At 34.2% G+C, this 13505-nt stretch overlaps 1 protein-coding gene across 1 annotated transcript; it reads left to right on the plus strand.

The window, feature by feature from the left end:
* Positions 1-5886: 5886 nt before the first annotated feature.
* LOC148278129 (uncharacterized) lies at positions 5887-13143 on the plus strand. The gene is made up of 3 exons (XM_088231847.1): positions 5887-6000; positions 8708-9181; positions 11712-13143. The coding sequence occupies exons 2-3, from the start codon at positions 8716-8718 to the stop codon at positions 12830-12832; spliced, it is 1587 nt and encodes a 528-aa protein (XP_088087973.1). The 5' UTR covers positions 5887-6000; positions 8708-8715; the 3' UTR covers positions 12833-13143.
* Positions 13144-13505: the final 362 nt, after the last annotated feature.

Consider the following 13505-nt stretch of genomic DNA (forward strand, 5'->3'; position numbering starts at 1 on the left):
TGTCAGTTTGTCAGTATATATGTTTACGTAATGCGGAGATATTCTGAATCAGGTAGAAGAATTTGTGTACCTGGGAAGTATGTTTACTAGGGATGGAAAGGCCGAGAAAGATATTGAAAGGAGGAGGAGTGCCGGGAACAGGGTGAACGGTGCACTGAAATCAATGTTTATCGCAGGAGGCTAAACTAGCAGTTCGCAACGGAGTTCTAGTGAATGGGAGCGAAGTATGGAATTGGAAAAATGATGATGAAAGTAGGTTGAATGCTGTCGAAATGCGATCCCCCAGGTGAATGTGTGGTAAAACGATGTATGATAGTTGCACAAATGTTGAGATCCGTAAAGTGTGTAAGGCTGAGACATGCATTATTGACAGAATCAAGAAAGGGGTGCTGCGTTGGTTTGGACTTGTAGAGCGAATGGACAGTGAAAGAATGGCTAAAAGGATCTACGAGGCAAATCTTGAAGGATGCAGAAAACGAGGAAGACCGAGAAAGACATGGCACGAACAAGTCCATTAAATACTTAAAAATGGACATGTAAAAAGTAGGAATAATCGGCGTGCGTGCATGAGAAGATGTATGAATGTAAAGAAAGCGAGGTCTGTATGCCAAGATTGAGTGTTATGACGTTCTATCCTATCTGACTACCCCTACGGGGAAACGGCTTGATGGTTTGTTAGTTTGTTTATTAAAAGTATTCATCTTGTCTCATTCTTGTGAGAAACCATTCTCATGCTCCGATTGTGAGTATAGCTTTTCCGAAAGACGTGATTTGATTCATTATTCATTAACATTGGTGAGAAAGTTTTAACTGTGAAATTACTAAAAATTGTTCACAATAGTTAAGAGTATTTTTATTGTGTAGCTTCGTTTTAAATTCATATATATAATGTTATCTAATCCACATAGTTTTGACCAATAACCAGTTGTATCAGATGATTAATCTAGTAGTAATCCCAAATAATTATTTTGAAGTATTATTATACATGGAAGACCTTAGGTGATCGGTAAACACTACAGATTGATTACATAATAATAAAATACATATTTAAGAACCAAAAAACTGCAGAAGTAACTCCAGCCCAGATATAGACAGCGACTACAGCACGGTAATAGCCAAAAGTCAATTCAAATTGACAAAGCTAAAAGCAAAAATACACCATAAATGGAATATTGAATACTTAAGAGGTCAGAGATAAATTTATAGAAAAGACACAAAAATTTACGGAAAATGATGAAGCAAACTGGCAAATCAGGTCTACAAAGATGTCACTGCTCATCCTGCCCGCATGGTGCCTTCAGTATCTTCGTCTGGATCTGCTCCATCATCATATAATATTACAGATTCAGTCTTGGAGTGAGAATATATCAGCTTACCCAGAATAAGAGATTGTTTAAATAATATTAATTATATTGTAATTAACCCACAGTAATTTATCTGTTATACGGCCTAAGCCAATTACAACAGTTACCTATATTAGTTGTTCAAATTTGTTCATACTTTTTGCGTTCAAACTGTTCCTTGTTATAATACGAGTAATATGTAATCTTTGTTTCATTAAAATATTATGTTTAAATTATTTCCTTATTTTTAACAATAAATTTCTCTTACATTTCTAAGTTTATATAAAGTATTTAAACTTCGTAATTGATCTCTTGCGTTAACTTTTTTTTTAAATAGTTAAAATTTATCTTTATTCTAATGTTATGTTTGTTATATTTTGTTGTTAGTAATTAAGTTTTATGTACTTATATGTATTTTACGTATCTCTTTTCTGTTCAACAGGCGCTATCAGATTTTTGGTGCGTTTTTTCTGATAGTGCCTATTTCAATTTATGTTGGAATTGTTTTTGTTTGGGTACATGTTTATTATTACAAATATAATTTTATGTTATTTCTGTACATATTCTTTTGTTGTCTATTGTTTGTGTCCATATTGTTATACATTTCTGTTTGTGTTGTTTTAATGTTGTTTTGAATGCTAATTTGTAAATCTATGTACTCGGAACTTGTGTTTGGCCGATATTATCATGCTGTGGTAGTGGCCCTAATAAAGGAAGAAAACAAACATAAACATATATCGACGGTAAAAAGGCTTAATGACTGGTTCGCCAAATAGGGAATTTAGCAGGAGAGTCAAAGTATCTTTTTTTAGGAAAAGCAAGCATAACTTTTTTCGTTTTAAATCAATTTCAAAACTATGTAGTTAGAATATCATTATTTTATTTTTTCATTATTTGTTGATGTGCCATGTATTTTTTAATGATGTTTTTGTTCTGTATAATATCTTTCTGAGCACTGAAAATCAGTATGGTGTCACGCAGAAAGCTCAGAACAGGGGAACGAGGACTATATTAAGATGTGGCAGATTTTCAAAAATTCTACCTAACATGTTGACGGCACTGAACATGTTTTCGGTAAAGCAATTTTAAATACTTTAGTGCTAATATTTAAATTTAAAAAGTCAATTGTTGCCCGAATACATTTTTAGTGATGTTAAACGAAATTTTTCGCTATCCGACGAGGGGGGGTGAAGGTTTCAGACTCCCCAAAACATGAATCCAAGCAACTCATAACAATCTCTATCATAAAGGACTTAAGAGTTTAATGCGTTGCCAAAAGAGAATAGCGATGCTGGGTCTATCTCATCGTTTCGTGGGATGACGATGATTTTTGTTAAAAACAAACATTCATGTAGGTAGACAGAGTGTCGTCGAAAAGCGTCTGGATTTTATGACAGTGTTATGTTTTCAAATTATTTTTGTTTGTACATTTATTACTTAAAAGTTAAGGTAAAACTAGGTGTCAAAATTTTATTTGTACAAATATCAAAAATAAATAAAATACATTACATATATGGTGCAAGTTCATGCTTTTACCAGCTGAGACAGATTAAATGCATACGCAAAAAATTGCCAGTTGATGCCGCCCGTCAATTAATAAATGCGTTTGTAGTGTCTAGAGTCGATTATTGTAATGGTATCTACGCAGGTCTACCGATGAAGAAAATGACTCGCCTACAGGCTGTATTAAATGCCGCAGCGAGACTTATTTTTGGAATCTCTAAATTCAGTCATATCACTCCACTACTTCGGAAATTGCACTGGCTACATTTTCCACAGGGGGTGGAATACAAACTCTGTTGGCTTATGTATAAGTCACTGCACAACTCTGCTCCAGAATATCTAAGGGAACTCTGCATTCTAGATGAACTAGCTGACAGACGTCTTACGCTTAGATCAGCTACATCTACGTCGAAAGGAAAAGTTATTATACCTCTACGCAAACAGCGCAATAAATTCGGCGAACGTGCATTTGCGGTCGCAGGCCCTACGGCATGGAATGCTCTCCCAGCAGAAATCCGAAACTGTGAGAGTGAAGTGATGTTTCGGAAGAAACTTAAAACCCACTTGTTCTCTAAATCATTTGAATAAATTATTAGCATGTGGTGCAAAAATAATATGAAAAAGTGCATTATTTTTCTGAAATTAAAAATTTCAAGTTAAAATTAAATTTATATCTTTATATAATCACTTTGTAAAGCGCCCTTGAGGTATTATATTACGAAAATCGCGCTTTATAAGTTATCCATAATTATTATGGTGATATGTATTTTGTTAAAATGTTAGGCATATATTCGTCCCAACTCCACACAGGACTTTTAGTTCCATGGAGTTGGGACTTATGTCTAAAATAATGTGTAATAAACTACGTGTATGTAAATAAATAAATAAATGAAATAATATTCCTTAAAAGTATTGTTTTACATATCAATCAATTGTATGGACGGTAAATGACTGATTTTAATTTTCTACAAATTAAAATACCTGTGTCATAATCAGTTTATTTATAATATGGTAAATTTGAAGTGTTTCTCTTTTACTAGTTAAAATAAAGATCTGGGAAATCCACATTCATTCTTCAATAAACAATAATGCATTATGCAATATTTGAGTTTGTCCAAATGTTTGTAGACAAAAGACTGGACTTCACCCCCATCGGGAGTCATTAAGATTAACAAATTACAACAGGGATGGAGAATACCTTAAAGGCGGCCTCCGTGGTGTAGTGGTCAAGACGCTTGACTCACACACGAAAGTTTCCGGGTTCGATGCCTGGGCATCACTGGTGAGAACACTAAAATTAAAATGTGATTTTTCTCAAGCCTGGGTGTTCTGTGATGTAATTCACAACTGTAATTAGGCCTCCTGGCCTGTTGTGGTTCAAAAATAAATAAATAATGAAAGGAATATGGAAGTCTAGGCATTTACAGGGCTTCTGACCTGTCATTGGCTGGTTTAAGTGGCCACTATACACACTGTGTACAATTCACCATTTTGCTTATGTTTGAACATCCATATTTCTTCAATTCTTCCATTTGTTGATTGTAGTGAAGTTAAAGAGCTGAAACCCTTATTGTTGTGAAGAGATCCAAGAAGTTTACAAATTGATAAATTGTTTTCAGGCGTTGCCTAGTATGTGAAATAATTCAGTCAGATGAATCTCTTCATAACAATAAAGGTTTCAGCTCTTTAACTTCACTTAAGTCAACAAATAGAAGAATTGAAGAAATATTGATGTTCAAACATAGGCAAAATGGCAAATGTTACACAGTGTGTAAAGTGGCCACTTAAACCAGCCAATGACAGGTCATAAGCCCTGTATTCTCTATCCCCGTTGTAATTTGTTGGTGCATTATACTTTAAAGTTTCATGGCCGTTGAAAGTATCACGGGGGAGATACATGGAAAATTGAAAAAATAGTCTGTTAAAGTCTGGGTAGTTTGGTTATTTAAGAGAGTGGCAAGGATGAAAAGATTAAGATGAGATTTGATTATTTAGGAGGCTGTAGAAAATCAAGTTTCGCTTTCGCGCGTATGAATAGACGGAAGCTGTCTGTCTCTCCTGATTGGGAACTTGAGATTTAATGGAAAATTGCGTCTTCGTAGTTTTCTGAAAATCTTTTATAAAATTTATGTGAAGAACGCCCTTAATAGATTCTAAGTATATTATATTATTACACCTCTCGATAGCAGAAAGGTGGTGATATCAATATATTTTAAAAACTCATGTTTCTACAAATTAAAAAATGACATAATTAGTTTTTTTGTAATATGGCAGATTAAATTTGACGTTTCTCTTTTCTTGGTTAAAATAAGAACTAGGAAATTCACATTAAATCAATTATTAAAATATTAAGGTTCTGACTTTTGACATAATCTTACAATGAACAATAATGCATTATTACTCAAAAGTTTTATAGCCAGGATGCTCTCGTTCAATCCTTGAACTAGTAAAAACAGCACAAAAATGAATAATGAAGATCATTCTCAAAAAACCTTTGAGGTATTCAACGGAAGATCTATTCACTGAGTTAAAGATATTGGATGTAAGACAATTGTTTGTGAGGTACCTACTACTTAAATTTTATCATAAATTAAGTGAGGTCAAAAGAACCCAACAAAATATAAATACTTGTTCAGCAACACAAATTAACTGTATTGTCCTATTTGTATCGACCGCTTTTGGTAAAAAGCAATAAAATGTAATTGCTCCAAAAACATTTAATGATTTATTGCCAAATATAAAAAACTCAAAATTTAAAACAAATTTAAAAATAAAAATAACTGTAGGACTACTTATGCTCTAAAGATAGAAAATCTCCATCTTAGAACAGGCTGTGCCATGTTAGATAGAGACTATCATAAACAGAGAACACTCCGTTTTCATTTTACATCAATTGTTTTTATAAAGATTCCCTGTTATTAAATGTGCTTATTATTTTTTTGCAATAAATCAATAAATAAATACAGGTAGGTACCGGTTTAATCTTTAACTCTATGATATTGGAATAATAATTTTACATAGAAAATTCCAAAAGATATCCATCTACAATTATTATAATCTGTGGGTGTCAAGCGTCAAGCAGCGCGGTCCGTATATCGAGGATACAAAATACATAAATTTCAATATAATTTGACGATTGAATTTACATACAAAAGTAAGTAACAATTCCACTATGTAAAGTAGAACAACATAAATCGCCTTTCTTTCGCGCGTGGGCCCCGCTCGGTATGACAGGTGACAGCTAACCCGGCCTATAAGGTTCCTTTCTTGTTCGATGCCTTTATAAAGCAGCCGCGATGGTCGACCAATAATAAATTATATGATTTGGCTTTCCGGACACATCTTGTAGGCAAAGGCGTATCCGACCGTCATTCCTTTATCGTCTGGTGTATTTTGCGGCTATACTGTCACGTGGGGGTAGTGCTGAATGTGGCAGATGACCGTAGCCTTAACCGTAAACAACCATTACAGTTGATTTCGTATTTTTCTTCTTCTTCTTCTTATTCAGGAGTAAAGCTATGGGATGCTTGACATAATAATATGTTAAGATTTTTATTATTTATTAATTAATTTGCTCGCCCTACGGGCTTTTACATTTATTAAAAATACATTCAAGTGTAGCAGTGAAACATGAGGATGTAAATTTAGTTAAAATTAAAGATAAGGAAAACTAAAAGATACAATAATAAGTAAAAATAAGGAAATGTACCAACATAGGTATATGGGTATGTAGAAATATATTTACATATAAAAACATACACACATACATACACATGCACACTACAAAATACATCGTTTTATTTACATTTTAAATTATGTATTACATAACATTACATATTTTGTTAGCACAAAATAGTCCCAATCAGCAAAATTGCTGGTATGCTGGTAAGTGACCAACATATTTTTATCAAAAAGAGCAAATCATCTTCAGAAGATTGGGTTGGAATAGTTATAATTTGATTGATTAATGTATTTTGTTATTGTATAATTTCCATAAAATATGTATGTATTTCAAGTAATTAATAATGTCACTACAGAGATGGGTAGAATTTTTGTTTCAAGATTATGGATATTCGAGCGTTTACAGGGCTTTTGACCTCAATATCAAATACATAGATGGCGCTCCAAACGCGCTAGCGAAAGCTTTCCTTGTTTCATGACATATATACAAAAACCAAAAATGTCACCGATATGGATATTCGCTAATAAGCGGAATGGGGAATGTTGTAGTATCTACATAAAAGTGGCCACTTGAACCCAACCTATGACAGGTCATAAGCCCTGTAAACGCTCGTATATCCATAATCTTGAAACAAAAATTCTACCCATCTCTGTAGTGATATAAATAAAAATATACCTACTCCCCCTTGGGATAAAACCCAGAATTGTGTGTGTATAAATATGTAAATATATATACACATACCAAAAATAATATTGTGTAATTAATAATGTGTACAGTACGAGTATATTAATATTTCACACTCGATTATTTTTTTTTTTTAATATTTTTATTTCTAAGCACTCTTTATACCACATATATGTAAATGGCAGAAATGCCGTATATAAATAAATAAATAAATAATATATTATGACACTTAAAAGTCAATAAAAAACATCACATATTACTCGTCACATTGGCTGTAATAACAGTTTTTTTTAGGTTGTTGTTTAGTGCGTACCTATTTGTTTTGTATATTTTTGAAGTAATAAGAAAGTGAATTGTAGAACTTTATTGCCGTATACACTAAAATACTTCTTTTTCTGTAAATCCTAGGTTGTTTGTAAGTTAAATTATTTGACGCTTTTGTATTTCTAAAATATGTCAATTATGATAATAATATTATTTGGCCATTAAGATCTTCAAAGCTCACCTTGTTTCATTTTTATTGCTATTCTTCTTCAACGTTGTATTTTGCCACGCGTCGATCACGATTTTTCATTGGTTATTAATTTTTGTATCGGCAAAAGTACAATTTGATAATTTCTAAACACAACATACCTTAGATTCTGACTTTTTGCATTTATTATGTTGTTTTTTTTCGTACCTATATAATTTTTTAATGCAGGCCCTGTTATTATCCACAATGGTGGCGCGTATTCAAAGGGTCCTTTCTTTGTATTAATTCTGCCAGTATAAAGTATAGTTTTCATCCGCTGTTTCCGGGTTTTTACTGTCTCCGTAATTTGAGATATGAATACGCCAGTGAGTAATATAAATTGACGAAGTCGAAAAGTTCTAAAGTTGCCTAGAGAGGATAGATTGTTCACCCGTCAAACGTATTAGTCCTTTTATCCCTGTGTCAACCTAGATAGAGCCATTTTCGTCATAACTCGAGAGCGTTGTGAATGTGAATTTTAATTTGTATTATGGATACATAGCGCATCTTAGATCCTTATCAATCAAGGCCCGTAGAGCCGATTAACTGAGGCCCGTAAGACCGAATTTATAAGGCCTAGAGGAAAAATGTATTAAGGACCGTAGGCGTGGGGTCGATAAAATGAGGAATTTACTAGTATTTAACTCTGAAGTTGCCAACAATCGACTGTTATTATTTTCAATGACAGATTCTTCACAAAAAAATATGATAGCTAACTAACCGAACTTTTTGCCTAGATATTTGATATATCTCCCCACATTTTGGGTAGTTTTGGTAACATTGCTTCAAGTTACAGATTCTTCCTAGTTACGTATTGCTTCGAACGAAATAAATGTGAGGCCCAAAGGAATAATATTTGTAGGTGCTCGAGTTCCTAACGGCCAAATTTTCTGGCGAGTTACAGTTTCGTGTTAGTTTTCTTTAATTAATTTCCGTGATATCTACTTAAAGATTATACAAATATTCACTTATTGTTTCTCGCAGGAAACACAATGGAAATAGCTTTAGTGAATATTAAGGCTGAACCGGGGACTGGCGATGTAGAAGGAGATATTCTCCGCAATGGAAAAGGTGTGCAATATCTCCTCAGGAACGAGGAGCCACGTATTGCTACCGTGAAGGCCGAGCCGGAGATTAACGATGTAAAAGGAGATATTCCTTGTACTGAGGAAGGAGCGGCATATTTCTACGGAAGCGAGGAGCCAGGTTTTGCTACCGTGAAGGCTAAGCTGAAGACTTGTGATGTAAACGGAGATTTTGTCTATACTGGGGAAGGTATGTCATGTCTCCACAGAAGCGAGGAGCCAGGTGTTGCTACCGTGAAGGCTGAACCGGGAAACAGCACTGACCGGCCTAGGATAACCAGTGATATAATTATCTTCACGGAGATGGACATTGATGATCCTGACATCAAACAAGAGTGTTTGGATTCATCTTGCAACAGTGAAATGGCCTCAAGTAAGTAAATCTTTCTTCCCCATTATCTGCACTGAGATTATGTCTCTAAACTATGGATGATGGTGTGCAGATGGTACCTCCCACTGTAGAAACGCCGATTTTAAATAAGGTAACAGCTAAGTTGTATTATTAATTTTTTTTTCACTTAATTCTTCGATTCGCGTTTATTTTTTGAATTTACATTTACCGCTTTTAATGCCCCTATTGCCGTTAAAACAACCTGAGTATAAATAGCCAATTTGTCTGTCACCATCAATCTAATCTTCCCGATTCCGACGACGATAGGGTACAAAACCTAAGATTAGTTCATTAGCTCGTTAGTAAACCGGAAGAAAAAAGTCCGATCGGTAGAAACAAAACCGTCACCAACCCTCCATCGGCCAAATTATTCAAACCCAAAAGCACTAAAGAAGATCATTGTTCATAAATTGGTTCTGTTCCTAGCACCACCGTATTTAAGACAAAAACCTAGCATCATCCCAGTCAAGACCTATCAACCAATCAGTAATAATAAAAAAAAAAAAATTAAATTTATTTCAACAGAGAAGGAAAACTGATTGTTACACAGTGTGTAAAGTGGCCACTTAAACCAGCCAATGACAAGTCATAAGCCCTGTAAATGCCTAGACTTCCATATTCCCTTCTCAAAAATGTTTTCTTTCTCTGTTGAAATAAATTTAAATATGAATAACTCCCCAGGGAGGAAATCCAGCCAGTCTGCAAGCATTTGGACATACTCAAACATTGTTGAATAATAAAAATTTAAATTTATAATTTTAAACTCCCGATCAACAAGACACTATCTTATTTTGCAAAGGCACTCGGTCTCTCTCAAGACCGGGTTGCAAAAATATGATCACAACTGGAACACACTTGAGTGTTTTAAAAAAATATTTTTGGTGCATATCTTCGGAATCACTCAACCTGCAAAAACACAAAAGTGTGAATCGCGTATTGTAACAATTTTTTAACATGCTTTGGAATTTGGTGCTTTTTAAATAAAAATGTCGCAAAATGATACAGAACCACAGAATTCCCCGAACCGGCAGAATACCTCGATCAATCGATAACAGTACACTTATATAAATCGTTATTTTGTAGAATTATTAGGCACTATTTTGTTAACGATGGAATACTGTAGATCCTGTATCATTTTATGTCCGTAAAGGTTGAGTGATCCCATGATTTTATACAATATCTTATTGTAGATCCCACCGAGGAAAAATAAATTACACTCAATGTGTTTTTTAGGCAGAATAAAAAATAACTTAAAAAAAGAACTAACTAGAATCTCAAATCAATTCCAAAGTGATCGCTTTATAAATCCACTGGAAATTTATATCTGTATAATATATTAACATATTACAACAGAGATGAAGAACATTTAAGAGAAGGTAATATATAAGTCTAGGCATTTACAGGGCTTATGACCTGCTATTGGCTGGTTGATGTGGCCATGGTGGTTTAAGAGTAGTTTAGTCGACCTCTGTTTGATGCGTGTATGCGGTTTCTGGACTATTCTTAATTCTATGATCGCGTCTTTGCACCGTTTTATAATCCTTATGAATTCATGCTAATGAAGTCGATTCCACTAGATCGAGGAATATCCATCTCCTCCTCCCAAAAACTTTGCGACCTAGAGTATGCCGATGATGCGGTTATAATTGACGATTCAGTCGAGAGTTTTCAGGCCACTGTAGAAAGCCTAAATAGGTACTCCGCATGAATGGGTTTAAACATCGATATTGCAAAAACCTGTTTACTTTGTAACTTTTCATGCCTTGATGCTCGAAATCCCCTGATTCTGTCTAACCTAATCATCGGAAGGGTCGAGAGTTTCAAATTCCTTGGAGTCTGTGTTACAGAAAATGGCAGTTAAAAAAAACTGGGTGTGCGGCTAGAAGTAGCAGCATATTCAGCCATATAAAGGCTGTCTGGAGATCGGATACTTGCTATTACGCCTGCATAACACCCATTCTTTTCTCCGGATGCGAATCGTGGCACCTCACTAACCTCACAGGGCCCGAAACAGCAAAATAATGAGTTTTCAGAATAGGTGTCTCGGAAGAATTTCGGGTGTGTGGTGGTTTGGCTTTGTAAGGAATGAAATAATAAGTGAATGGACACGGCACACTCCGATGACTGCTGCTGCGGATGACTCCAGAGAGCCTTAACCACGCTTGCCTACTTTACAAGGCATCAGGTTCTCGACGTCCTGGACGTCCGTTGCTGACTTTGCCGTTGTTCGTCGGCAGTGTATGTCGCAACTACGGGATGTAAACCTGACTTGAGAGGACGCACAGAAGCTTGCAGCCGACAGAGATGGAAAGGAAGGTCTTCGTGGACCACGTATGCTCCAATTAGGGAGCGGACATGGGATGATGATTTTGAGACGGTCTTACCAAAGGAAGCATGAAAATGTTCCCTTTTCTTGTTCGGTGGTCGGAATAATCTTATTACATTAATTCTGTACTTATTGATACATTCACTTGAATAAAGTCGTATTTATATGTTCTTGTTGTTGTTTCAGATTTACACGCGAAGCGGAAAGATTTTCACTCTTCAAAAACTACCAAGTTGACTCATACTGACAAAAAAACATTATTTTGCTCTAAGTGCCAATATAAGTGTTCAAATAAAAGAGATTTGAAATCACACAAGTTGACTCATATAGTTGAGAAACCATTTTCGTGCTTGGAATGCCCATATAAATTTTCTACAAAAAGTGTTTTTAAATTGCACATGCTTTCTCATACTGGTGAGAAACCATTCTCATGCTCAGAGTGCGAATATAAATGTTCACAAAAAGCCAGTTTAAAAAGCCACTTGTTGACACACACTGGTGAGAAACCATTCTCTTGCTCAGAGTGCGAATATAAATGTTCACATAAAGCCAGTTTAAAAAGCCACTTGTTGACTCATACGGGTGAGAAACCATTCTCATGCTCAGAGTGCCAGTATAAATGTTCAATTAAATCAAATTTAAAATTACACATGAATACTCATACGGGAGAGAAACCATTCTCGTGTTCAGAATGTCATTATAAATGTTCACGTAAAGATTTATTAAAACTACACATCTTTTCTCATATTAATGAGAAACCATTCTCATGCTCAGAGTGCCTTTATAAATCTTCAAAAAAAAGCACTTTAAAAAGGCACTCGTTGACTCATACTGGTGAGAAACTATTCTCATGTTCTGAATGTCCATACAAATGTTCACGTAAAGCTGTATTAAAACAACATAGCTTATCTCATACTGGTGAAAAACCATTCTGGTGCTCAGAGTGCCAGTATAAATGTTCACGAAAAAGCAGTTTAAAAAGACACTCGTTGACTCACACTGGCGAGAAATCATTCTCATGCTCAGAGTGCCAGTATAAATGTTCAATTAAAACAAATTTAAAATCTCACATGATTACTCATACAGGAGAGAAACCATTCTCGTGTTCTGAATGTCAATATAAATGTTCACGTAAAGATATATTAAAACGACACGTCTTGTCTCATACTGGTGAGAAACAATTTTCATGCTCCGATTGTGAATACAGCTTTTTCAAAAGACGTGATTTAACCCATCATTCATTAAATCACATTGGTAATACAATTCTAACTGCGAATTTACCACAAATTATGCACAATCTTAAGTGATTTTTTTTGTCTAGCTTCATTTAAAATTTATACCAATAATGTTATCTAATCCACATAGTTTTGATCGATAACCAGTTTTTTCTGATGAATAAACTAGCACAAATCGCAAATACTTTTTTTGAAGCATCATACTACATGGTAGACCTTAGGTGATCGGTTAACACTTCAGATTGATTACATAATAATTAAAGACATATTTAAGAACCAAATAACCGCATAAGTTACTCCGGCCCAGATATAGACAGCGACTACAGCACGGTAACAGCCAAAATTCAGTTAAAATTGATAAAGCTAAAAATGAAAATCGTAAATGGAATATTAAAATATTATAACTTAAAGAAGTCATAGATAAATTTATAAAAAAGACATAATAATGTACAAAAAAAATGAGGAAGCAATCGTAAATCAGGTCTGCAAAGAGGTAATAAAGTCAATTAAAACTGCAACCGAAGAAGTTATTGGATTCAAACTAAAGATATGAACTCTTTTTTTCTATGATTTATTTTGTTGCCCTTTAATAATAAGGAATATTTTTGTGTTTTTTAAAAATATTTTTTAATCAATATAAAAAAAAAATACCATATTATCTTTTACATAATATTTATTTTTTCTTTCTTATGTTATATAAAAATATTATAACTGTCCATTATTTATTATAGGAGCGAAAATTCAT

Source organism: Micrasema longulum, unplaced genomic scaffold (assembly GCF_059751315.1).
Source record: "Micrasema longulum isolate JH-2025_06_02 unplaced genomic scaffold, ASM5975131v1 h1tg000927l, whole genome shotgun sequence".
NCBI lineage: Eukaryota > Metazoa > Arthropoda > Insecta > Trichoptera > Brachycentridae > Micrasema > Micrasema longulum.

Excerpts from the sequence above, each read along its gene's own strand:
- LOC148278129 (XM_088231847.1), top strand. The coding sequence starts at position 8,716 with ATGGAAATAGCTTTAGTGAATATTAAGGCTGAACCGGGGACTGGCGAT. Across the intron at positions 9,182-11,711 it reads CAACAGTGAAATGGCCTCAA|ATTTACACGCGAAGCGGAAA; the intron begins GTAAGTAAATCT and ends TTGTTGTTTCAG.